Source organism: Brassica napus, chromosome C3 (genome assembly GCF_020379485.1).
Source record: "Brassica napus cultivar Da-Ae chromosome C3, Da-Ae, whole genome shotgun sequence".
Taxonomy (NCBI): Eukaryota; Viridiplantae; Streptophyta; class Magnoliopsida; order Brassicales; family Brassicaceae; genus Brassica; species Brassica napus.
The window spans coordinates 10262630-10289259 of NC_063446.1; the positions used below are offsets into that span (position 1 = coordinate 10262630).

The following is a 26630-nucleotide window of genomic DNA, read 5'->3' on the forward strand; positions in this document are numbered from 1 at the left end:
ATCTCTGATCTCATCCAACAAAAACAAGAAAATGAAAAGAATTGATATCTACGATATATAAATATGCATACAAAGTGAATTGTATGCATCAGTTTCCGATGAAAAATGAATAAAATACTCTGGAATGTTGGGAGCAAAAGAACCTGAAATTGAAGGATATATACATTGTTTAATTCATATTCATAGCAATCATCAGTTAGATTTTCTGTATAAATAAGTGCCATTTCTTGACTTATAGTCCAGCATATTTATGATCCCTCACATATTTTTTTAAAAACCCATTGACATATCTTTCTTTTTGGTGTACTGAGAAAAATTAATTTACTACATGAATAAACTGTGCGGTCATAAAAAAACAAATTTTGATAAATCGTGGCCGATTTATTTCCCTTTAATAGTTGGGCATGCTCTAGTAGCTCTACTATAAAGCCCCTCAATAATTGAAGGATCTTTTTGCATTATTCAAACAACGCTAAATGTGATCTCATTTGTGAAAAAGAAGCGATCTCATTTATTGTGTCATTAATGGTTCATACCAAATTACCAAACACAGAATTAACTTTTCAATGTACAAACCAACACATAAAGAAAAACAGTACGTACATGCACCATTTACTAACTTTTTCGTTTGTTATATGCACCATTTACCAACTTACTTTTAGAAGACAAATTTTCATGTCGGCTTGGTCAGTTATATTATAGATTACTCATATACAGTAAATTTGAGTTGATTTGCATGAGATTTGAGAACATGCAGTTATTATAGATAACGTATCCTATCGCAAAATACAAAATATTTAACTTGTATTTCGAGCCATTTTTCATGCTGAAACATCTAATTAAGCTTCTAACTGGGAGATAAAAGATGGTAAAACAATTTGACTTTGGGTAATGCATACTAATGTGCATTATGGAGCGTATGAGATCATCTATATTTTGTTAAATCGTACGTTCCGATCTCATACAAGACTCTTAACTAGAAACCATCTTCAACTTAGACACATGTACCTTGATCCTTGACTGATCTAATAAAAGATGACCCAAGAGGAGGTAATAAAACTATTTGAAGTATGCTTGCTACTTGTCTTTCCTTCATGAAAAACATAACAAACTGATCAAGAAAGTCTTTGACATCGTCACATCAGAGTCTTTAAGAGCTTCTCCAACTATAGTTTCTTGATAGGTATATAACCAGATCCAAAAAGTAGGAAAGAGAGACATGTAGTTTCTTGTCGGGTTGTCAAGTTTTGGTTTTGGGTTACTAGTGGGAGATGGTATCGTTTGGCAGGTTATAGGCGGCAACGGTAGATCCGAGTTGAGAAAACTTGGTGTTTTGGATTTTAGAAGTGGATGATATCTTCCGGATGGCTGATGACAACATCAATATATCCAAATCATTGCGTTTTGGTATGTTGAAAAGTTTATTGCGTTGAATGGTCCTATGTTATTGAGTAAATGGTTCTCGGTTGCTGTGTTTTGGGTTTTAGATTCTAGTTCTTATGCCTTGTTTGTGTTGCATTCGACTATTGGTAGGTTGCCCCAATATTGGTTTTACCTGCCTTCTTATGGGCTCTTGTTTATGAGGATTCTTTGTTATCCACCAGTTTATTTCTATTTCTATTTTGAATGAATAATTATCATATGGAAACAAAAAACATACCTGGTGGTTGATGCGCTAATAACTAAAACGACGGGTCCACGTGGTTAATAACAGAAACCAATATTAAGCCCATTAAGGATCTTACAACTCCAAGCATCGAGGCCCATTAATAAACTTCTGAAATATCTCCAAAAACTATTCGAAACCTCTTTTTATCTGATCTCTCTCCCTCTCTCAGGCGAAAACAATTCACTGGAATCTCTCCAAGCACAAGATTCTCAATTTCATTTCTTTTCGCTCAAGTAAACTGTGATCTATCGATCATCAATTAGATTACTTATGTGTTCGTGTTCGCGTTAACCCCCGATTCTCATTTTAATTCTTCTCTGTATATGCAGTAGCGTCAATGCTTGATCTCTAAAGCTACCGACTTTGAAGAAGAAGATCGAATTAGGGTTCGGAATTGATTAGGCGGTTGGTTTCTTTATCACCAAACAATCGAAACTCTGAAGTCAATTCAAGATTTGACTCGCTTATCTTAGGGCTGAAGCTATCATGGCGCAGAGTAATTTGGAAGCTGATAAGATGTAAGTGAAGCTGAAATTGAATTCTTTGTGGAAAGTTATAACCTTTTTTTTTATTTTGTTTCTCATGTTTCTTTTGTTGGGTGTGGGTTGTGTAGGCTTGACGCTTACATATATGATCATCTGGTGAAGAAGAAGCTGCATAACACTGCTAAGTCTTTTATGACTGAAGGCAAAGTCTCTCCTGATCTTGTTGGTAAAAAACCACTTGCTAAGTTTATGTTTTTGTCCAAGGTTCAATGGGAATTGACTCGTTGGAGTTTAATTTGTTTGTGTTGTGTGAATGATGTAGCAATTGATGCTCCTGGTGGGTTTCTGTTTGAGTGGTGGTCTGTGTTCTGGGAGATGTACTATGCTAGGACGAAGGAGAAGCATGATGAGTCTGCTGTAGAGTATGGGCTTAACGTTTACATCTATGATTATCTGGTGAAGAAGAAACTGCATTACACTGCTAACTCGTTCATGACTGAAGTGAAAGTCTCTCCAGATCATGTTGGTATGTTTTTGTCCTGTTGGCTTCTTTTGATTGTTCTGATTCAAGCTGTTTTTTGTTTCATTGTGTATTGGGTTTAACTCGTTGGTGTTCTTGTGAATGATGTAGTAACTGATACTCCTGGTGGGTTTCTTTTTGAGTGGTGGTCTGTGTTCTGGGACGTCTACATTGCTAAAACGAATGAGAAGCATTCTGAGTCTGCTGCAGAGGTGGGCTTATCTACTACCATCTGGAGATGTTTTTTTTATTTGGTAACTGACGAGTGGCTTTGATATATAGGCGCAACAAGGTAATACGAAGGAGCAGATGAAGCAACCCGTTCCAATGAACACTGAACCCCATATGGATGCAGGAACAGGCCATCATGGGTAAAAAATTGTCTCTGCTTAATTTTTGTTGCATGCATGAATACTGTCCTCACACCGTTTCTCGTCCTGTTCCTGAAACAGTCAGATGGTCCAAGGGAATAATCAAGGAGGTGTTTCGGCAGCACTTCAGTCACGCACTCAGCAGACCCCTGTAAGATTAATGTGTTTGTGTTATCCTAACAGCTTTTAGCCCCCAAACATCTTTCTGATTTTCCATTTTTCCGTTGCTTTTTTGGTCTTTAGCTTATCAACATGCCGCCAGTACAGCACTCTTCGTCTCAGCAACAAGATCCCTTACTATCACAGCAATCACAGCAGGTACTTTTATGTGGTTTGTTTGGTCCAAATTAGTATATTTTTCAGTTTGTGAGATGATTGAGATAGAGCAACAAACTTCCTTTTTTGTCTTTGGTAGAACAACAGTACAGGGACAGGAAACACGGTCGGCTCATCCAACTCACAGCCGTCAACTCATTCAACGCATACCCCTGTCGAAGGAGTTGCTATGACTGGTAACATGCCAAAAGGGCCAATGATGTATGGTTCTGATGCAATAGGTGGTCTTGCATCATCAGCAAACCAACTGGTATGTTTCTTAAAACAGTCTAGCTTTGTTCTAGTAGCATATGAATCCAGCATGCAGTAGTCTTTGTGCATTGCCCATGGAGCGGTCTTATTTTTCATATAAGAAATATAGCTGCAGGATGACATGGAACCGTTTGGAGATGTGGGAACCCTAGAAGATAACGTTGAATCGTTGTTTTTATTTGGTAACTGACCTGTCGCTCTGAAATATAGCCGCAACAAGGTAAAGCGGAGGAGGAGCAAATTCAAATGAAGCAACCCAATCCAGTGAACACTGAGACATCAGGAACAAACAATCATGGGTAAAAATTGAATCGGCTTCATTTTTTTGCTTTTGCAGTCATATTACTGTCGTTCACCCCCTTTCTCTTCCTGTTCCTGAAACAGTGAGATTGTCCAAGGGAATGGTCAAGGAGGAGGTGTATCGGCAGCAGTACTGAAGCAACTTAAGTCACAAACTCAGCAGACCCCTGTAATTACTTTACTTGATAGAATATTCTTCTCTGTTTTAGTAACCTTTCTGCATTGTACTAAACACACGGGGGCTAAAGTTGGAAGCTGGAGAAGGAGAGTCACGTAAGCGATGCAAATGCAAAAAGTCCAAGTGTTTGCAACTGTAAGTTATACATAATTCCACTTGTTTGTGATCTTTTAGGCTCTTCGTCAAAAAGTTTGGTGTATTGATTATTCTCTCTTGATCTTTATGTGCAGTTTATGTGAATGCTTTGCTACTGGAGTCTATTGTACTACAGAGCCACCATGCTCATGTACAGATTGCTTCAACAAACCTATTCATGAAGATACCGTCTTGGCTCCTGCTCGCAAAAAGTATGAGTCTCGGAACCCACTTGGATTTGCTCCTAGAGTCATCAGGAGCTCCGATTCAGTTCTAAAAACCAGGGTAAGATATCCTACACACATCTCTCCTTCATTCTTGTCTGAAAGGATAACAAATTGTAATGACACGCAGGAAGAGGACGATGCAAGCAAAAGTCCAGCTTCTGCTCGCCGCAAAAGTGGCTGCAACTGCAAGAAATCAAACTGTCAGAAATACTGTCAATGCTTTAAGGTTTTTCTATTGTTCTTTCTTCTAATAAAATCTATTTTGATTTAACTTTCCCCTAATTTGGTATATGATGTTTTTTCTTTGAAGGGTGGTGTGGGCTGTACCGTAAACTGTAAATGTGAAGGGTGTGGGAACAAATTCGGCGTCAAAGCTTCAGTTTCCAAACCAACAAAGAAAGATTAAACAGTTAGGCAAAAGGTTATGTGTACAGGCATCTTTACTCTTAGAAAACAAAGTTCAATGTAGTCAATATAAATTCAAACTGTACATTGCTAGATGACTTGGTTAAATACTTTGTGAAATTTTGGATTGTTTTGCATTGAGAAAAAAATGCAATTGTTTTTGTTATATAAAACGTACAGAATACATAGATTTTTACCATTTCAATTGGTTTCATTAATAATATAAGCAACTGGTTCGGTTTTAAGAGTATTTAGAGCCATTTTCATGTTGAAATGGAACATCTAATTAAGCTTGTAACCAGGAGATAAAATACGGTAAAACAATTCAAGTATTGAGTAATGTGTACTAGTGTGAAATTTTGTTAAATATTACGACTGTCAGTTATAAACCATCACGCACATGTGCCTCTACTGATCTAAATTAATTACGTTAAAGATGACCATGACCCAAGAGAAAATAAGATAACTATTTGACGTATTATTCTTGTTGCATGCCTTACCTTCATGAGCAACATAACAAACTGATCCAAAAATAAATAAATAAAAAAGAAATAGAGTAAAAATATTTTTTTTTTGTCATCCGAAAGATTATATCAAAACAGTTGAAATGCAATCTTTCAAATACATTAAACCAATAAAGAACACATTCATTCTAATTTCTAGAGGTAGAAGCCGGCAAAAATTGAAATCTTTCCATAACCATACAAACATAAGAAAAATTTAAAAGCCAAACAAACTAATTAGAAATGCTAAGCCAAAACCTAAAAGTCAAGCTTGAAAGCAGAAATAGTCCTGATGATTGCATTTGAAAAGGAAGAACACACCGATTTCCAAATAGCGAACAGAAACAAGATAACTTCAAAGAACATGGTAGTGAACCTGAGAGTAAAAATAGTTTCTAAATTGAGAAACTTTCAACTATTTCAAAAATAAAATATACTAATATATAACTAAAAATTGTCTCTACCATTGCTCTAAAAAGGTTTAAAACGACCTCGTTCAACCCATTCAAACTCATCGTCTTCATAAAGGAGCTTGAAGCCAATAGAAACCCCAATACAAGGCCGACTAAGGAGCTTATAACTCCAAACATTGAGGCCCATTAATAAACCTAAACCGGAATCCTAAGCTTATTGAACCAAATCCCTGATCTCCAAACCTGTTTAAAATTAAAACCTTTTCATCTGATCTCTCTCTCTCTCTCTCTCTCTCTCTCCTGATCGATTTACTTCGATAGCTCCTCCAGGTGAAAAAAACAATTCACTTGAATTTCTCCAAACCCTAGATTCCCAATTTCGTTACTTCTCAATTAAATTGTGATCATTCAATCATCAATTCGATTGCTTCTATGCTCAAATTCGACGAATCCCTGAAGTAATTTAAATTTTCTCGATTTCCATTCTGATTTCTCTGTATGTGCAGCAGCGGCAATGCTTGATCTCTAGTTTTGAAGATCGAATTAGGGTTTTGAAACACACTGATTCGTTTGGGCTTACTCAGGTTAGTCTCTTTTATCATCAAACAATCTCAATTCTAAGTCAATTGTTATGAATTAAGATTTGACTAACTTTAATTTCCTTATAGCTCGATCTTGGGGCTGAAGCTATGGCGCAGAGTAATTGGGAAGCGGATAAGATGTAAGTTAATTGTGTGGTAAAGTTTCAATTCCCAGATTTTTTACTTTTTGTTAACTTTCCTTTTACATGTGGGTGTAGGCTTGACGTTTACATATATGATTATTTGGTGAAGAAGAAACTGCATAACACTGCTAAGTCCTTTATGACTGAAGGCAAAGTCTCTCCTGATCCTGTTGGTATGTTTTGTCCTGCTAGCTTCCTTTTGATTGTTTTTGTTTCATTGTCTTTTGGGTTATTAAGCTAAGTGATTGAATGGTTTGAGTTCATGTGACTGATGTAGCGATTGATGCTCCTGGTGGGTTTCTTTTTGAGTGGTGGTCTGTGTTCTGGGACATCTTTATTGCCAGGACGAATGAGAAGCATTCTGAGTCTGCTGCAGCTTATATAGAGGTGGGCTATATATCGTCTGGAGATATGTTTTTTTTTCCAGTTTGGTAACTGAGCGGTGGCTTTGATGTTTAGGCACAGCAAGGTAAAGCGAAGGAGCAGCAAATGCAATTGCAGCAGCTGCAGATGATGCGCCAAGCTCAAATGCAGCGTAGGGAGCCTTCTCTTGGGGGTCCGATGAATGCTATTGTTTCTGATGGGATGGTTGGGCAGTCTAACAATGCCAGTGCTATGGCTGCTAAAATGTACGAGGAACGTATGAAGCAACCCAATCCAATGAACGCTGAGACATCCCAACCCCATATGGATCCGAGGATGGCCCTTCTCAAATCAGGAACAAGCCATCATGGGTAAAATTTTTGTTTCGCCTTAATTTTTTTGCATGCATATTTACTGTTATCACACCGTTTCACCCCTGTCTCGTCTTGTTCCTGAAACAGTCAGATGGTCCAAGGGAATCATCAAGGAGGTGTTTCGGCAGCACTGCAGCAACTTCAGTCACGAACTCAGCAGACCCCTGTAATTACCTTACTTGATGACTGTTTTTTTCAAGAAAGTTTCCAATCAAATATTTTGGTGTGCATCTGAATCTCTTGATTCTGCAGGAAATCAAAAGTGAAGTTAATCTTGGAGCATCTCCAAGACAACTACCAGTGGATCCTTCTACAGTTTATGGCCAGGGAATTCTGCAATCAAAGCCTGGGATGGGGAGTGCAGGTAAATGAATCCAATGTAATGCGTACCGGATTATACACTAACAGTGGCAATTATTTGACCCTTGACTCCAGAATTAACAAATTATTCCCTGTTATAGTCTGAAAATTTATGGTGAATTACACAGGGTGATATGGTTAATAGCCTCTTGTGAGAAAATTTTGTTTATATTTTGTTAGATCAAGTCTTATGGTTTTATGTTTTTCTCTTGTGAAGGATTAAACCCTGGAGTTGGTGCTCTTCCTTTGAAGGGATGGCCATTAACTGTAAGTCACTGTGGTTCCTTTGCATGATTTATCTGTTTGTCATTCCAAATCCAGTTTTTCACCAAATTTGTTGACAAATGTTGTACAGGGGATCGATAGTATGCGACAAGGTTTAGGCCCTCAGGTTCAGAAAGCTTTCCTTCAAAATCAAGGTCAATTTCAGCTCTCACCGCAGCAGCAGCAACAACAACAGATCATGGCTCAGGTTCAAGGGCAAGGAAATATGACTAATTCGTCCATGTATGGCGACATGGACTCTCGCAGATTTACAGGATTGCCCAGAGGAAACCTGAATTCGAAAGATGGCCAACAGAATGCAAATGATGGTTCTATTGGATCCCCTATGCTGTCAAATTCGTCAAAAGTAAGATTTTTTTCTTCTTAAAAATCAGCAAAAAAAATGCATATCCCTGTTGAATGCAGTGGCATCTGTTGAGCTGAATTCTCTCATTTTTTTAGGTGAACTTTCTACAATAAGCATCTAATTTTTTTGTGTTCGTTAGTTGGTAAATCGGATAAATACGTCTGTGTCCTTGTAAGGCATTTTTGTGATAATTGCTAATCTATGATATCCTGCAACTGCTGCTACTTGTCCTTTAAAAAATCTGTATGATAATGTGTTTGTGTTATCCTAATGTAGATCTATCCTGGGAACACAATTTGGTTTCTCCTTGTTAACCACACCCTCTCAAAAGAAATTTTATCTGCAAATAATAGCTTTTGGCTGCAAACATCTTTCTGATTTTCCATTTTTCCGTTGCTGTTTTTGGTCTTTAGCTTATCAACATGCCGCAAGCACAGCAATCTTCTTCTCAGCAACAAGATCCTTTACTATCACAGCAATCACAGCAGGTATTTTTATGTTGATCATGTGGTTTGGTCTGCATTAGTATATTTTAGTTTGTAAGATCATTGCTTCACAACTTCCTTTTTGTGTCTTTGATAGAACAACCGCAAAAGAAAAGGACCTTCATCTTCTGGTCCTGCTAACAGCACGGGGACAGGAAACACGGTCGGCCCATCCAACTCACAGCCGTCAACTCCTTCAACGCATACCCCTGTCGAAGGAGTTGCTATGACTGGTAACATGCAGCATGTGAATAACATGCCAAAAGGGCCAATGATGTATGGTTCTGATGCAATAGGTGGTCTTGCATCATCAGCAAATCAACTGGTATGTTTCTTAAAACAATCTAGCTTGGTTCTTGTAACATCTGAATCCAGCATGCAGTTCCTTGTGTGAAAGGAAGTGCTTTCTTAGCGGCTTTAGTATTCTAGCCCTTTTATTTTCATCTTTCTTATGATAAGAAATGTAGCTGCAGGAATACATGGAACCGTTTGGAGATGTGGGAGCCCTAGAAGATAACGTTGAATCGTTTTTATCCCAAGATGATGGAGATGGAGGAAGCTTGTTTGGCACCCTAAAGCGGAACCCTTCTGAGCATACCGAAACCTCAAAGGGTATTATCTCGCCCCCTCAGACTAAAAATTCTCTGCTAATAGACGATATATAGTAACAGTGGTCCTTTTTTTCTCAGTTTTTAGTTTCAATGAGGTTGGCTCTATAAGAAGAAGTGCCAGTAAGGTCATCTGCTGTAACTTCTCATCTGATGGAAAATTGTTGGCTAGCGCTGGACATGATAAGAAGGTGCAACATCTTAATCTCTGAGGACGGAGCATACAGTTTTCTTATGAACCCAACATCTATAGATTTTGTTTGTTTAAGAATAGATAATGTGGATGCAAATTTCTTTATGTCAGTAGGTGTTTATTTGGAACATGGAAACGCTACACACTGAGATCCCTCCGGAAGAACATGGTCATATCATCACAGATGTTCGTTTCCAACCTAATTCAACTCAACTGGCTACGTCGTCGTTCGACAAAACTATCAAAATATGGGATGTTTCTAAGGTATAGTAATTCATCTCTTTTTAACTTAATCCATTTTTTTTTTGTTCTGTTGTGACTAACCAACTACTAATTTGTGCAGCCTGGCTACTTCGTACGAACAATTTCTGGTCACAATGCACCTGTAATGTCCCTTGATTTTCACCCGAAGAAAACCGATCTTTTCTGCTCTTGTGATACCAACAATGAGATTCGTTTCTGGAGCATCAACGCTGCTAACTGCCTTCGTGGTATAAAGGCAAGCCCCCCTGAACTTTCGTATGCCTTGCCTTGTCCTCGAGTTGAACTTTGTGTTTTCTAATCTTTTGAGTTTTCCAAGCACAGGGTGCTAGCACGCAAGTACGGTTCCAGCCAAAAGTTGGACAAATGCTTGCTGCCGCTTCGGAAAATATTGTGTCAATTTTCGATGTTGAACAGTACAGAGGGGTCCATTCGTTTAAGGTAAACCCGAAGATAATTTTTTTTTTCTATTACTTCTTCAGTCAACAGCATAGAGGACTTTGTTTTCTACTTAAAATGACTTATGCAACTTGGAACTCCAATGTGTTCTCTTGTTTGACAAAATCCAATGATTATGTTCTCATGGCTTGACTTATCTTTGATCTGTTAGGGACATTCCTCAAGTGTGCATTCTATTTGTTGGAACCCAACCGGAGACTTGGTAGCTTCTGTTAGCGAAGACAGTGTTAAAGTATGGTCTGTGGGCTCAGGAGAATGCATCCACGAGCTCAGTTCTAGTGGAAACAAATTCCACTCTTGCGTTTATCACCCTACCTATCCCAATCTATTGGTCATCGGTGGGTACCAGGTATTATTCATAATCCCCTGAGCTTTGATTGAATCTGTATCACCATTAACCACTGTTCAATAGAATCTGGCTGTCTACTGTTGCTTGATGTGAATGATTTTCTCAGTCAGTTGCTTTAACTTTTTGTAAAACGATTCTATTGCAGTCACTGGAGCTGTGGGACACAGGAGAGAACAAATGTATGACAATAGCGGCTCACGAGTGTGTGATCTCTGCCTTAGCTCAGTCATCTTCTACAGGAATGATGGCGTCTGCAAGTCATGACAAGTCTGTAAAGATTTGGAAGTAGAAAAAAATATTTATCTTCTTTCAAGAAGAGCAGCTCAGGACTATTTTTGAGTCTAAATTCTTTGTTAAATGTTAAAATCAATAAGTTGTTTAATGGGTTTGTTTGCTTCAAAAGCAAAGGGACTTATGCTCATTGGAATCTTTGTTTTATGATCCTACTTTCTTTCTTGTTGTGATATCTAGTGTTTTAAGTGAGAAACAGATGTAGGGATTTTAAAACGGGTAAGCTGCCCGCGGGTTTTGACGGGCAGGGTTTAAACGGGTAGAGCTTGTATCCGTTTATTTATATGTAAAGGTTTAACGGGTTCAACAGGGTTTACCTTTTAAGGCCCGTTTATAAACGGGCGCAGCTCCGATTTAAACGGGTACCCCGTTTATTTCTCTAGTTACCGACCATTTTGTTGAAATAATTTTTTTTAAATCAATCAATAAACGTTTTTAAATGACCTCTATACATGAACACTTGGTGGTTGTTTTTTTTTTGTCTAACGGTTGGTTGGTTAAAGATGATTGAGTTAAAGTGACACACAGATGAAGGGATGTTAAAACGGGTAAGCTGTCCGCGGGATTTGACGGGCAGGGTTTAAACTGATAGAGCCCGTACCCGTTTATTTATATGTAAAGGTTTAACGGATTCAACAGGGTTTACCCTTTAAGGCCCGTTTATATACGGGCGCAGTTCCGATTTAAATGGGTACCCCGTTTATTTCTCTAGTCACCGACCATTTTGTTGAAATAATTTCTTTTAAATCAATCAAATAAACGTTTTTAAATGACCTCTATACATAAACACTTGGTGGTTGTTTTTTTTTGTCAACGGTTGGTTGGTTAAAGATGATTGATTTAAAGTGAGACACAGATGTAGGGATGTTAAAACGGGTAAGCTGCCCCCAGGATTTGACGGGCAGGGTTTAAACGGGTAGAGCCCGTACCCGTTTATTTATATGTAAAGGTTTAACGGGTTCAACATGGTTTACCCTGCGTAGCTCCGATTTAAACGGTACCCCGTTTATTTCTCTAGTCACCGACCATTTTGTTTAAATAATTTCTTTTAAATCAATCAAATAAACGTTTTTAAATGACCTCTATACATAAACACTTGGTTGGTTGTTCTTTTTTGTCAACGGTTGGTTGGTTAAAGATGATCACTGCAGACAAAAAATAAGCAGACACATTATAACAATACTAAGTTATATTTAAGATGATGCATATTTTAGTTTTTCACGTGGATTAATAAAACAAATTAATTTTAGTATTAAATACATAATTTTTTATGATTATCTATTTTTATAATATTAAAATAATAAAAGTGTAGCAAAATCAATTACTATTATTATTTTTAAATTTACAGCTAGTCATTATTAGTTGATAAAAGGTACAATAAAAATATTAAAAAAATATTTTGTTGAAACAGTTTTTTTTCTCTAAAATATACATTTTTATGAAACGAAGAGAATACTTTTTAAACAGTAAAATTATATGTTTCTGCAAATCACAAAATTAAAAATTACTTTAAAATTATTTAATTGTAAATATATTGATATATAATTAAACATAATATTAAGTAAAATTAAATCCAAACAAAATTATATATGTTATTTGCTTATTAAACTTATCTAGATGAAAAATAAAAATAAGTAAACAAACATAAATTTATTTACATGATCCATGGATAAAGAAACGAATAATCCTAAACAATATCATGAACCATTTGAATAAATTATTTATATAAATCATCTGGATAGAAATAACGAAGGGAGAAAGAGCACCTTAATCACTGTGTGAAGTTCGGAGGTCTGTTGTAGACTTCTAGTACTACTAGAAGTTGACATTCTAAATTCGTCCAATCTCGTTACTGTTTCAGAAAAGATCTGATGAACCAATTCAGAGTATATAATATAATAAATAATATCAAACCAATTGATATGCTTTTTTTTTTTTTGCTAAAATATGGTGTAACCAATTGATATGTTTTTTTTTTAACTCGAAATTTTATTAAATCTATCGTAATGATAATGAGATACATCATCGGTTACAAAAACCGACAGAAAATAATGATATATCCGAAAGCAATAGCCCAAAAATGGGAGACAAAAATTAACAATGAGATAGAATAATACGAGAAATAAGCTTTACGGAGCTATAGATACTAAAACTGAAATTGATGGACTGGTCATAACTCGAAGACACTCCTGAAAAACATGAGACCGAAGATAACCAAAAAACCAATGACTTAAGTAAACCCAACCCTAAAGGGTACACCACCAAGTCAAACAGGCGCAATATCGGTAAAAACATGTGTGACGATAAACTTACATCAACACCAGAAACTGTTGCACAACGGAGACGAGACAGAAACAAGCCAGAACCAAACACCAGACTCGAGAACCTACTAACTTGAAACGCTAAAGGGAAAAACACCATCGAAGATTTACAAGTCTTATACGCGGACACTCGTTAGGTAAAATAGCGATCTACAGAGCTAAAACTGGTCACTTTCCTCGCAAGAGAAGACCTGCAAATCAAACCCACTGTTTCGTCTTGAAACACTCACCCAATCCATGGTGGATAAAGGAGAGATCTAGTAGATACCTCCATAGCAAATACACTTCACACCGACGAATTCAAAAAGCTAGAACCAGGCAAAAACAAATCGACCATGACTGCAAGCGACCGAAGAGAAACATAAGCACCATAACTCAAATCTAGAGCAAATCTCGACTTGGCAACAACTTAGATATCATCAAATCAAAAAAAAAAAAAAAACAAAAGAGACACCCAAACTAACAACAATAGATCACAAGAGATAGGAAAATTGGCCGATTCCGATGCTAACAGAGCCATCGAAACCGACCGTTGGAAATCTTGACTCTCTTTCCTTCTGACGGCTAGGGGTTTTCTGCGGTTTGCCATTTCTAAAATCACCAATTGATATGTTTATATGAACTTATATATTGTGAATTGTCGAATTGATTCGGGTTGCACAGCCGCGAGATCTTTCCTAGCGGTTAGACATTTCGAAGCGAACATTATTGTATTTTCGTGTAATATTACCAGAAAAAGCGTTCACTATAAAAGAACACAGTATGCGTCATTATTTATATTTATAATTATCGATATTATTACACTCACTCAAGTATTTAAAAAAAACAAACAAGGCTCAATTAACTGAATATACATTAAAATAATATTTTTAATGTATTAAAATAAATTAATACATTAAAAATAATATATTACGTTTCAAAAAAGACAAATACAAAAAAAAAAAAGATAAATAAAAAGAGAGAGACCCCACACGGCACCATCTTCAGCCCTAACTCCAATCAAACCTTCTCTCTCTGAGTATTCCATGAAACGCGTCGGAAAATGGGAAAATACATAAAGAAGAAGAAACTCGACGGAGAAGCTCTATCCTTGATTGACGTTTCTCCTTCTCCGCTCGGCGTTCTCACCCGAGCCAAGTCCTTAGCTCTCCAACGCCGCCTCCAAAAACCCCCCTCTTCCCCCTCTCCCAACCCTCCGCCGTCGAAACAGAAGATCACTGATTGTTCCGGCGGATCGTATCTCCAGCTGCGGAGCCGCCGGCTACAGAAGAAGCCTCCTCCGATTGTCGTGATTCGCTCAAGTAAAAGGAGAAAGCAGCGGAGGGAGGAAGAGGGTCGGAACCCTAACCCTAATCCCCAAAATCACGATTCGATTCGAGGGTCTGGTGGCGATGGGTCGTCGAGGTCGGATTCGGTTGCGGAGAGTGTCGTGTTTGGTAAAGAGAAGGACTTTAACGGTGGAATCAACAGAGAGCTCGATGGCAGTGAAAGGTATCGTTTTTATTTCCTTGAATTGATGTTACTGAGCCTTTTTCAATTATTTTCTCGATTTTAAATTTATTGTTTTTAAATTTATCTGTGAGCCATTTTTTGCTTTATCTGACACACTAGAGACTCTTCTCTCTGTTTCTGGGAAAATATACTTTATATTAATCAATTTCTTGAGAATTTTTTTTACTTTCTTAGTGTCTGCTTTGATGTAAAGAGTGTTAGATTGTGTCTGAGATGCACACTCTGGAAAGCTTAGTTTTGGGTCTTGTGAAAACTGATTAGAGAAAGGCTTGTTTTCTTTGGTCTTTCAGGTAGTTTTGATGCTAATATTTATCTAAAAGTTGAGATCTTGTTGGATGATATTTGAACTAATCAATTTTTATTACTCTGTTTTGGTATAAACTTTTCAAGCGTTTTCTGAAGCCAATGTCCATTGAGCGTTACATTACGTCTTTGGTTCCCTTTGGTTTATGCTTTTTGATCTTTTGACCCACTATTCAACAGGTTACTGATTATCCTTTTCCAGTAGGGCATGACTAGATTAGCTTTAGCTATAACTATAGCCTATATAGGCAATAAAGTATGTTGGCTCTTGCTACTAATTGAGATGAAAGTAAGTGACATATTATTTGCTTTCAGCTTCAACTGGACCACAAGTAGGGAATCCACACCATGCAGTTTGATAAGGAAGCAGGAAACCATCACAAGCCCTGGATCTTCTACGAAGCTTAGCAACGGTATTAGTGACAACAGCAACCAAAGAGAAGATAGTTTTTCAGGGAGCCATCGTCACCTACCAACTACTCCTGAAATGGACGAGTTTTTCTCTGGTGCTGAAGAAGAACAACAAAAGCAATTCATTGAAAAGTATGAGCTTCCCATCTAATTCTCTTCTGTTCTAGTTATGATCTGTTCTGTTCTTCTGTATCCCTAACGGTTTCTGTAAATTTCAGGTACAACTTTGATCCTGTGAACGAGCAACCACTACCGGGACGGTTTGAATGGAAGAAGGTAGATGATTAGAAAACAACAACGAAAATGGGTGGGGGTGGTTAATAGTTAATAACAGACTATTATTAACATTATTCCTGCTAATTATCGGTTTGATCTTTATTATCCATCATCCGTTTTCTTTAACTTTCCCAACATGTAAAGGAAACTTAGGATTAAAAACCCATTGTAGCGTTGGTGTCTGTAAACATAAGTGTCCGAAAAGGGTTTGTGTAACGCATAACTGATACCAATCCTTTTCAGTTCTAAACAGATCACCTTACTAGTAATGGTAGTAGTACTAAACTATAAGATAAAGTATGTCAGGGTTTAGGGGTTTTAGAGTTCTTTTGATTAATGGAGTTGTATTCTGTTATAATTCTGTGTCCTGTAACCATAATAAAACCTATCTATTTATGTGTATACATGTACTGATCTCAAAAACACTTTCAATAAAGACTTATCCTTCTCTGGCTTCATCTTAAGTTCTTGTTCTTATCATTATCATCATCATGGTCCATGTGTTGCGTTCTTCAGACATGTATACATCACATGACAGGTAAATAGCATACATATATATGCCAATATAGAGAGACAGAATCTGCTCGTTATGGATATGGATAGTGTCTCATCTTTGTTATGTCACTGTCTTCTCACTAAAATCAAAATTGTTAGAAACTCTCTCTTTTTATCACTCCTGTGTGTACTTTCCACTTTGTGATTTGTGCCCACTACATATCATCATCATCATTGCCTTTTGATCTATCATAAGAACTTCGTCGCCTATTTGCTTGTCATAAGATTCGTTTTTGTGATTGATCTGAGTCTCCACACGAAACAGTTACCGAACTCGCCGCACGAATCCAATCCAAATGTGCTTTAAATGATACAGTATTTATTTGTTCTCGAAGTTAACAAGCATCGAACTTTGTGCCTTGCTGTTGCGACTTGCGGCCAAAGCGGTGGAGAGGTACAAAAGAAAGGACCCACAGCTACAGTATGAGTCTTGGATTCTCTGTGTTGGGGTGGGGTGTAGTGAGCTCAAGTCCACTAACTGCCACACACTCTGTTTAAGTAACTGCCAGAAACTCCATACTGCAACCAATGAAAACATCTTTTTCTCCGAAATTTGCGATGTGTGTTTTCTTCTTCTCTGTTTCTCCTTTTTTGCAAACTTAGGGGGTTATTAGGAGTTAAATTTTGAAGGAATTTTAAAATTTAAAGATTTTATTGTTATTAGTTTATCAATTCTTAAAATCTTATTAGAATCTTTTGTTATTGGTTTGTGGACTTTTAAATTCTATTGGAAATCCTATGTTATTCAAAAAGTTTAGTTTTTATTGACTTTGTAATTCTATTAAACTCTTTTGTTATTGGACATCAATTTTCTCTAGTTTTACTCATAACACTCAATTTTACAAATATCACGTATAGTCATAGGATTCTCAAAATCTATGTAACAAAAACACAAATACACGAACACATCAAGATTTTTTTTACATTTTTATTGTCAAGTCAAAGATACTTGTAAAAAGAAAAGTAAAGATAAAAGAAATTATTAAAAATAACAATTTAAAAAACAATCTTTCATGAAATATAACTATTTGATATTAAAATAAAATCATGAGAAAATTCATAGGTTGATCTTAAAAACTTTAAACAAAAATCAAACAAGACAAATCAAAATGTCAAAATATTAAAAAACCAAAATTATTATTTAATTTTCAAATAGTTCTATTTTATGAAAGAATTTAAAAAAAAAAAATATAGAAAGATAAGTTTGGAAAGAAAAGTATATATGAAAATCTATAATAATCAATGATAATTTATACACTACTTTGGGTAAGTATTCATTAAATCTACTTAACTTTTAAAAATCTATTAACTCTTAGTTAAGTGTTCTCAAGTATTGTTCAAGTTCTTAGTTAAGATCTTGATCTGGTTTAGAGAGTTTCTTGGTTAGTTTCTCCTCTAAAGTGTTATGATTCTTAACCAGAACTTAAGCAGATCTTTAAACATATCACTCAAAGTCATAACTCTGTTTCAGAATATGAATTATACATCAACATCAGTTGCATTACTGCAAGACTGCTGTTCATACGCAATTTCCATCATAACACTTGAGAACAGTGCAGAACAACATTCAAACAACACTAGAGACTTCAAGATTTGTCTTCTCAGAAGACTTAAATCTTGTTCTCTCTCTATATATTTGTAAGATATGTAGGTGTAATGCTAAAAAAAAATGAAGAAGACTACGCTGCTTTTGTGTAAATACGAATCCCAACTGCTAAACCGAGAATGGCAAGGGGTACAAGAAACTGAAGGATCTTGATAATGAACTCAGAGGTCTTGTCTTGATTGTAGTGAGGCTGTTTTGGAGGTGTGTATTTAGTTTTCTTTGGGATAGTCGTTGGATCAATCTCTCCAACGTAGTACTGTTCCATCATCTCTCTGGCGCTCTCGCTGTGGCCCACATCCTCAAAATCATCCGTTGCATCCTTACCTTTAAAAGCAGAAAAATCAAGATTAATATGCTATAAAAGTGATCAAAACTAAGTGAGCGTTTAAGCATCAAAGCATGGGAGTATTGACATAGTTGTTGTGGTGTTTATATACAGACCTGTTGAAGACAAGAGTACTTCATCCCCACCAGGATGGTCTTCAAGGAACTTGGTCACATTATACACCTGCGTTTAGTTAGAATATTAGAATAGGAAGTGAAGCCAACTGAAACTAAACCAAGAAGATTAAACCACAGATAGGAAAGTCCATTTTTACTAGATCAATACTAACCGTGTGTTTAACTAGAATGAGCAATCAGTGGGAACATAACACCAGGATACTAGAAACAAAATAATTATGTCAATACTAGAAACAATGACTCTTAACAGGAAACAAGTTGTTTCTGAAACTTCAAAAGCTTAATCTAATGCAAACACCAAGGTGGCCAAAGAGAAGAAAGAAACCTTTCCATTGATGACAATCCAACAGTCATGAGCGTGGTTGTGTTCTGAAACTTCTGAAAGTGTGAAGATCTTTGCTTCCTCCCTCATTGTTTTGCTTCTTTACCAGAATTAATAATCCCCACCAAAACCTGACACTCGGGGATTTTAAAGCTATAAACCTTATACGAGACAGAGTTGTTGAGACAGGACCGATCTAAGAAATCCAGTTTAGTTTGGTTCGGTTCGTTTATTTCATAAGGGAATCGGTTTATGAGTGTGGGCAGGTGTGAAAACCGGTTTAGTAAAATCGGATCATGAATTTGTGCTCAATTATTATGTAACGAAGTGCTACTTTACCACTTTGATATTTTTGGTATTCATTTGACCGACTTTTGGAAGCACATGTACCAATGTTAAACCGATGGTTTCATTGGTTTGGTATAGTTGCTATTCCTGGTTGGGTGGGTGGGGTAGGTGGGTGGTGCAAATTTTACGGTTGTGTTCCAATTTTGCCTTTTTAATTCAAGATCGGTAGCCGGTAGGTGAATGATGTGCAATAAATTTAATTCTGATATATTTATGTATTTTATTGGAACAATTTTTTTTTTATTTTAAAGAATTATAAATCTGTTTTTCTCTGCTGATCATTTGTTTTATGATCCTATGATACATAATGGTATAAAGAATAAAGCTGATACACAAATACATAGAAAATTGTATATATATATTTTAAAAGATAATTCTTCGGGTTTATTTGTGAAATAACTAAGAAAAAAGGAAAATTAGTTTTGTAGAGAGAAAGTAAATAGAGAGATAGGAAAAAAAAGAATAGAGAAGGTGAGATTTTAGTTAGATAGTGAATTATGATTTTTTTGGTGTTATCTCACCCAATTTCTTTAATTTCTTTTTGTTTTTTGAATCATTTCGTATTGTATAAATAAATATAAACCCTTCGTAGGGTATTTCTCTTTGGAGTCAATAAATTTGATTTTATATATTATTTTGCAATTACCATATATACTTTCTCTTTATATCAGTACTATTAAATTAGAAAGATGACCTATTGATATATGTTTAGTCCAACAAATATAAACCAAATTAAACAAACTGTACAACTATAATTATCCTTTATTAATCGATGCCTATTTTATAACTTCCATTCTAATATTTTCGACACCACTTCTGACAATTATATATATAATAATAATTATTCCTTCCTTTTGGGTTTATACCAAATTGTGATCGGTGATCTATGTTAATTTATTATAGTAAAATTATAATTAAAATCTATTACACTATATACACGAATATCATTGTGATATTAGCATGTATACGGTTACATTGGCTTTTTGTCAGTATTTCAACCAAATTAATTTATTTATGGTATAACACGTTACTTTATAAAATAGATTTATGTATACAGTTACATTATTGACATATCTTCTAAAAATATATGTTAATTACTCCTAATAGTATTGGCAAAGAAGTATAAAATGTGATTATTATTGTAGTCACTTAATTTTTGTTAAGAAATACAAAATAAAATATTTATAGTAGTTTCACTTTTTATTGTCACCCCTAATATTGCTTTTAAAGTAATACTATTTTCACAAACTATTACAATATAATCTTAGACTTAATCAACTTTGATATATTTCATAAAAAAATCATTATCACACTACAACCACATAACTTACATCTCAGCCCAAGAAATTAGGATTTATTCAACCATATATTAATTATTTTAAATTCTAAATGATTTACACAAACATTAAGTTTATCAATTAACAAAACACATGATGTTAAAATTGGTTTTAACGGGTTTTAAGTTGGTTTTTAATAAGGGAGAGTATATTTTTCGATTTAATCTTTTTTTATAATTTTTTTTAAAAAATTGTGTTTTTGTAATCATATTTGTGTTTAATATTAATTTAATTTAATATAACTTTTAGTAATCAGTGAAGAGAAATTATGTGTTTAATATTAATTTATTCAAATCAACAAAGCACGTGATGTTAAAAATAGGGTTTAATGAGGTTTAATTGGATTTTTAATAGAAAGAAATATTCATATCAATTCATTTAGTTTAACGGGTTTTAAATAGGTTATTTGATTTAAAAATATTTATTAAATGTGATTTTACTTAAAGTTAATGAAGTTCATATTAACCCATTTACACACACACACACATACACATATATATATATATATATATATATATATATTATATATATATATATATATATATATATATATATATATATATATATATATATATATATATATATATTAGAATAAATACTAAAAACTAAAAAATTTAAACCTTTTTAGAAAAATTGTTCGATTTTTGGTGTGGTTGAGTTTGATATTGTTTTTTGGATGTAACACTTAAAGAACCGTTCAAATATATATACCAGGTTTAATAGAGTATGAGATTTTGATTTTCGGGTCGATTCCGAATCGGATTTTTTGGGTACAAATATTCTTAACTAATTATGTTAGGTAAATATAATGTGTTGCAACCTTTAGCAATAAAGTTTAAAAATAATTTATGAAATGCCATAAGTGTATAGTTATGCAACGTGATATATTTAATATAGTTGCCAAAATTATATTAAATTAAATTAATAATTAAACATAAATATAATTTAAAAAAAAATTAAAATTAAAATTTTCAAAGAAACTTAACAAAAAATATACCCGGGTTAGAATCTAGTTGTCGTTTCTTAGACTAACCAATTTGAACAAGTATTAAGACTATTAGTGGCCTTTTGTGAAGTTTAAATTATTAGGAACTATAAACTTAATTTACATAAAAAAATAGACCAAAAGTGTAATTAAGGAAATTGTTACCTGACTTGTTGGGTAAGTCTCCAAATACTCGATAAGACTTCCGAGCTCCATAGTTTGCATTTTAGTCCCTCACGAGTTTCGTCGGAGGGTTTCTAGTTCCTCATCAGCTTCGATTAGCGTTCTTCGTCAATGGCCGCCGCTATGGTTAGTTCCGCGGGAGGGTTGCTAGCAATGCTGAACGAGCCTCAGCCTTCCTTGAAGCACCATGCGCTCTCGCATCTCAACAACTTGGTTGATCGATTCTGGCCCGAGATCTCCACCAGTGTCCCCATCATGTAAATTCTCTAACTTTTCTTTTCTTTTCTTTTCTTCCGATTTGAGAATTAGGGTTTTTGATTCGAGTGAAGAATTGGATTAGTTGAGTTCTCTTTGTTCTTGGGTCTTATCGATTTGGTTTGGATTTAGTGGTTTAGGATAAGAAACGGAAACTGCTTTTCTTTGGGATGATTAGCTTTAGCAAGTCTCTGTAGTTATCTTAGTAGACTATGAATGAGTCCGAGTTTAGCAAACAGTTGTCTTTGTGTAATTGAGTTCTTTTACCAATATAATGTAGAGACTTGGATTACTTTTTCTTCCTTGTCTTACCTGCTAGTGATATTAGATCAAAGGTGTAGAGGCTGTGCTGGCACTGGGATTTGGTTTCGTGAAACTATTAGTTGTTTGATCTCTGTAGTGACATGTTTGCGTTGTTTAACTCAAGAGACGTTTCTGTTTGCAGAGAGAGTTTATATGAGGATGAAGAATTCGATTTGCATCAAAGGCAGCTTGCTGCTTTGCTTGTCTCTAAGGTACGTTCTAGTGTTTTTTTTTATTTTGCTAAACTTAAGTGTTGTCTGGTTAGAGAATAGAGATGATATTTGCTATATATATATGTTAGTGGCGAATTGTGTAATTGTTACACTGAAAGCTTGATTGTTGTTTCTTCCCTCGATTATTTTCTCTTGATGAGGATTTGAATATTTGTCTCAGGTTTTCTATTACTTGGGCGAGCTCAATGATTCCTTGTCCTACGCCCTTGGAGCCGGACCCTCATTTGATGTTTCAGAAGATACTGATTATGTTCATACGCTTCTAGGTGAGGATTGAGAAGCTTGTTTCTGTGTTTACTCTTTTTTTTTTGTGCGATTCACTCACTATAACTCTAGCTAGGGTACTGTTGACTGCAATATGCATGGAAGATAAGAATGTATCAAATCTGGATGAATGTTTGCTCACCAGATGCTTTTATTTTGTTTTCAGCCAAAGCAATTGATGAATATGCCAGTCTCAGATCTAAGGCATTTGAGTCAAATGAGATGGTGGACATTGATTCCAGGCTCGAGGCCATTGTTGAAAGAATGCTTGAAAAGTATGTATGCAGAAAAATCTAATGCTCTAATCATCTTAGTGTCTCAATTATTCTTACGTGGTTTTGCCTTTTGCAGATGTATCACTGATAAGAAGTATCAACAGGCCATGGGCATTGCGATAGAATGCCGGAGATTGGATAAGCTGGAAGAAGCTATCACTAAAAGCGATAATGTTGAGGGAACTTTATCATATTGCATCAATGTTTCTCATTCCTTTGTTAACCGCAGAGAGTATAGACATGAGGTAAGACTAATAGTCTCACACTTTGATTGAATAGAAAATATATGTTCTGATACTACTGATTGAGTAGAACAGTATGGTTTTGCCTCATCTGTCAGATATGTGAGCATTTAGTAGTCTCTATGTTGCATCTTCCCAGTACCATGTCTAGTAATCTCATTTATGCTAGCGTTCACTGTCTCTAAGCTGTAACTGAAATCCTATTCCAGTTCTCGTGATACCTATCTGGAAGGGTGATGACATCCTTGTCTATTCTTTCAGGTGCTTACCTTACTTGTTAAAGTCTTCCAGCAGCTGCCTTCTCCTGATTATTTGAGCATTTGCCAATGCCTCATGTTTTTGGATGAACCACAAGGTGTTGCAAGCATATTGGAGAAGCTTCTTCGCTCTGAGAGCAAGGATGATGCTTTATTGGCATTGCAAATTGCATTTGATCTTGTGGAGAATGAGCACCAGGCCTTTCTCTTGAGTGTTAGAGATCGCCTTCCTGCTCCCAAAACACGCCCTGTAGAAGCAGTTCAGGCTGTTGAAACGACTACGGCTCCGACTGAGAATCCTTCGGGGGACGTTCCGATGGCGGATGGAACTCCAGCTCCGACAATTGTACACGAGACGGATCCAGTTGACGCTACATATGCTGAGAGGCTAGCGAAGATCAAGGGAATCTTATCTGGGGAGACATCTATTCAGCTGACGCTTCAGTTTCTTTACAGCCACAACAAGTAAGCTACTGTTAAAGTTTTGATATCTTGAAAGGCGATACGTACTATAAAAAAAAAGTTTAATTCAGGAAGTAATCATATGTTTCATTGATAATATTGTCTTCTGTAGATCGGACCTGCTGATACTAAAGACAATCAAACAGTCTGTCGAGATGCGAAACAGTGTTTGCCACAGTGCTACAATATATGCTAATGCCATTATGCATGCTGGAACTACAGTGGACACCTTTCTTAGAGAGAATTTGGTAAATGTTCACTTCCACTGTAATATTTCTTTATGTTTGAAGTTGACTGTGTGTGTGGCTTATTGTTTCTCACACTTTTTTTATTTTTTTGTTGTTTTTGGAATTGACAGGATTGGCTAAGCAGGGCCACCAATTGGGCTAAATTTAGTGCGACAGCCGGATTAGGTGTTATTCACAGAGGTCACCTGCAACAGGGTAGGTCATTGATGGCTCCATACTTGCCTCAGGGTGGAGCAGGTGGTGGCGGGAGTCCCTATTCCGAAGGAGGCGCTTTGTATGCCCTTGGACTTATTCATGCAAACCATGGTGAGGGTATCAAAGAATTTCTACGAGACAGCTTACGCAGTACTAATGTTGAGGTGATTAGTTAATATCTTACTTCTCTCTCAGTTCCCTGTCAGCCTCTTTGCTTAGAGATATTTTGTCTTGCAAAATGTGGATGCAGGTCATTCAACATGGAGCTTGCTTAGGTCTTGGTTTGTCAGCTATTGGGACAGCTGATGAAGAGATATATGATGATGTCAAAAGCGTGCTTTATACTGACAGTGCTGTTGCTGGTGAAGCTGCTGGTATCAGCATGGGTTTATTGTTGGTCGGAACTGCGACGGAAAAGGCAAGCGAGATGCTTGCTTACGCTCATGAGACACAGCATGAGAAGATAATAAGGTAATGTTGAGGAAATGTTTTGGTAATGAGAGTCCATGGTATTTTGACTTTCATTTAACTAATCAGCATTCTTGTGTGTATGTTATAGGGGATTGGCTCTAGGCATAGCTCTTACAGTATACGGCAGAGAAGAAGGAGCTGACACCTTGATTGAGCAGATGACTAGAGATCAAGATCCTATCATCCGTTATGGTGGCATGTACGCACTGGCACTGGCTTACAGTGGAACAGCAAACAATAAGGCAATTCGCCAATTGCTTCACTTTGCTGTATCTGATGTCAGTGATGATGTGAGAAGAACTGCTGTTCTGGCACTTGGATTCGTCTTGTACTCTGATCCAGAGCAGGTCAGTTTCATATACTCCTTTACTTGTGACCATTAACTTCTATTTCTTTAGTGCTTCCAGGGATTCATTGAATTTTGTCTTTTATGTAGACTCCCCGTATTGTATCATTACTTTCTGAGTCGTACAACCCACATGTTCGCTATGGAGCGGCACTTGCAGTAGGTATCTCATGTGCAGGCACTGGCCTCAGCGAAGCCATATCCTTGTTGGAGCCACTTACATCAGATGTGGTTGACTTTGTTCGTCAAGGTGCTTTGATCGCAATGGCCATGGTGATGGTCCAAATTAGCGAAGCAAGCGATTCTCGTGTTGGAACATTTAGGTTAGTACATATCTATTTCTCTCCAGCTTGAGCGGTAGAGAATAATCTTATTGGTGTACTTGACTTTTAATATATGTTTTGTAGGCGCCAACTTGAGAAGATCATACTCGACAAGCACGAAGATACAATGAGCAAGATGGGAGCTATTCTGGCCTCTGGTATCCTCGATGCCGGTGGTAGGAACGTTACCATAAGACTGCTCTCTAAGACCAAACATGACAAAGTCACTGCTGTCATCGGCCTCGCTGTCTTCAGCCAGTTTTGGTATTGGTACCCTCTGATCTACTTCATTAGTTTGGCCTTCTCGCCAACCGCTTTCATCGGATTAAACTACGACCTTAAGGTCCCAAAGTTCGAGTTCATGTCACATGCAAAACCGTCTTTGTTTGAGTACCCAAAACCCACCACAGTTGCTACCGCCAATACCGCTGCCAAACTTCCAACCGCTGTTCTCTCAACCTCCGTTAAAGCCAAAGCTAGGGCTAAGAAAGAAGCAGAGCAGAAAGCTAATGCTGAGAAAACTTCTGGTGCCGAAAAGTCTGTCAATGAAAGTGGCTCTGGAAAAGAAAAGGAAGGAGACGCTATGCAGGTAATGTATTAGATTTCTATCATCTTCTTCTTATAAAGTTTATAGTGTTTGGATCGTCTGGGATTTGAAAGAAAGTCTCTGTCTCCATGAACTGTCAGGTTGATAGCAGTGCAACGGCTGAGAAGAAAGCTGCTGAGCCAGAGCCAGCGTTTGAGATTTTAGTAAACCCAGCTAGAGTAGTCCCAGCTCAAGAGAAGTACATTAAACTGCTTGAAGACAGCAGATACGTACCGGTGAAGCTATCTCCATCTGGTTTCGTTCTTCTCAAAGACCTGCGTGAACACGAGCCAGAGGTTCTGTCTCTGACCGATGCACCAACTTCAACAGCTTCTCCTGCAACTGGTGCAGCGGCGGCTACACAAGGAACCACAGCCTCAGCTATGGCCGTTGATGACGAGCCACAACCTCCACAAGCCTTTGAATACGCCTCATGATTTTTGTTTCTTTTTAAAATTAGTGGGAATATGTTGTTGGTTCTGTTGAAAGACACAAAAAAACAGATCTTTGAACTTTTGAGACTGCTGGTCATTTGAAAATTGAACTCAAATTCAAGTACGATCTTGTGTTAACTCTCGTTTCTAAATTTTCAGTCGTTTTATTTTCATGTCATCTAGCTCGCCACAAACGTATGGTGTGATAAAAGTGGCTAAATGG

At 36.4% G+C, this 26630-nt stretch overlaps 5 protein-coding genes across 10 annotated transcripts; 4 read left to right on the forward strand and 1 right to left on the reverse strand.

Moving 5' to 3' along the window:
- Window positions 1–1771: 1771 nt before the first annotated feature.
- Window positions 1772–5077, forward strand: LOC125575139 (transcriptional corepressor LEUNIG_HOMOLOG-like). 3 transcript variants are annotated; one of them, XM_048752447.1, is made up of 16 exons: window positions 1772–1902; window positions 1999–2074; window positions 2143–2187; window positions 2283–2380; window positions 2477–2680; window positions 2786–2886; window positions 2957–3045; window positions 3127–3196; window positions 3289–3363; window positions 3461–3631; window positions 3844–3932; window positions 4018–4102; window positions 4182–4246; window positions 4342–4531; window positions 4601–4699; window positions 4784–5077. In XM_048752447.1, exons 3-16 carry the CDS (start codon window positions 2156–2158, stop codon window positions 4877–4879), a joined length of 1464 nt encoding a protein of 487 aa, XP_048608404.1. In that variant the 5' UTR covers window positions 1772–1902; window positions 1999–2074; window positions 2143–2155; the 3' UTR covers window positions 4880–5077. The 3 variants fall into 3 exon arrangements, with proteins under 3 accessions (XP_048608404.1, XP_048608403.1, XP_048608401.1); XM_048752446.1 differs by having other exon boundaries at window positions 1999–2187; XM_048752444.1 differs by having other exon boundaries at window positions 1815–1909; window positions 1999–2187.
- Window positions 5078–6037: 960 nt separating this feature from the next.
- On the forward strand, window positions 6038–11199 carry LOC125575094 (transcriptional corepressor LEUNIG_HOMOLOG-like). Of its 4 annotated transcripts, none has more exons than XM_048752440.1 (19): window positions 6038–6124; window positions 6301–6378; window positions 6463–6515; window positions 6594–6691; window positions 6796–6905; window positions 6978–7252; window positions 7343–7421; window positions 7508–7619; window positions 7833–7882; window positions 7971–8246; window positions 8660–8734; window positions 8829–9056; window positions 9199–9343; window positions 9421–9530; window positions 9647–9796; window positions 9876–10031; window positions 10118–10234; window positions 10404–10601; window positions 10747–11199. In XM_048752440.1, exons 3-19 carry the CDS (start codon window positions 6484–6486, stop codon window positions 10888–10890), a joined length of 2355 nt encoding a protein of 784 aa, XP_048608397.1. In that variant the 5' UTR covers window positions 6038–6124; window positions 6301–6378; window positions 6463–6483; the 3' UTR covers window positions 10891–11199. The 4 variants fall into 4 exon arrangements, with proteins under 4 accessions (XP_048608397.1, XP_048608400.1, XP_048608398.1 ...); XM_048752443.1 differs by having other exon boundaries at window positions 9205–9343; XM_048752441.1 differs by having other exon boundaries at window positions 6060–6124; window positions 6304–6378.
- Window positions 11200–13968: 2769 nt separating this feature from the next.
- LOC106386917 (cyclin-dependent kinase inhibitor 4-like) lies at window positions 13969–16173 on the forward strand. The gene is made up of 3 exons (XM_013826737.3): window positions 13969–14704; window positions 15344–15571; window positions 15658–16173. Exons 1-3 carry the CDS (start codon window positions 14256–14258, stop codon window positions 15725–15727), a joined length of 747 nt encoding a protein of 248 aa, XP_013682191.2. The 5' UTR covers window positions 13969–14255; the 3' UTR covers window positions 15728–16173.
- Window positions 16174–17712: 1539 nt separating this feature from the next.
- On the reverse strand, window positions 17713–18820 carry LOC125584252 (cytochrome b5-like). Its single transcript, XM_048752451.1, has 3 exons — window positions 18664–18820; window positions 18318–18384; window positions 17713–18200 (listed from the first exon to the last, which is right to left on the reverse strand). Exons 1-3 carry the CDS (start codon window positions 18748–18750, stop codon window positions 17950–17952), a joined length of 405 nt encoding a protein of 134 aa, XP_048608408.1. The 5' UTR covers window positions 18751–18820; the 3' UTR covers window positions 17713–17949.
- Window positions 18821–21514: 2694 nt separating this feature from the next.
- LOC106387997 (26S proteasome non-ATPase regulatory subunit 1 homolog A) lies at window positions 21515–26545 on the forward strand. The gene is made up of 13 exons (XM_013827958.3): window positions 21515–21770; window positions 22214–22283; window positions 22465–22570; window positions 22735–22843; window positions 22920–23088; window positions 23347–23807; window positions 23917–24052; window positions 24163–24411; window positions 24498–24718; window positions 24807–25065; window positions 25155–25387; window positions 25472–25976; window positions 26075–26545. Exons 1-13 carry the CDS (start codon window positions 21625–21627, stop codon window positions 26408–26410), a joined length of 3000 nt encoding a protein of 999 aa, XP_013683412.1. The 5' UTR covers window positions 21515–21624; the 3' UTR covers window positions 26411–26545.
- The last annotated feature ends 85 nt before the right edge of the window (window positions 26546–26630 follow it).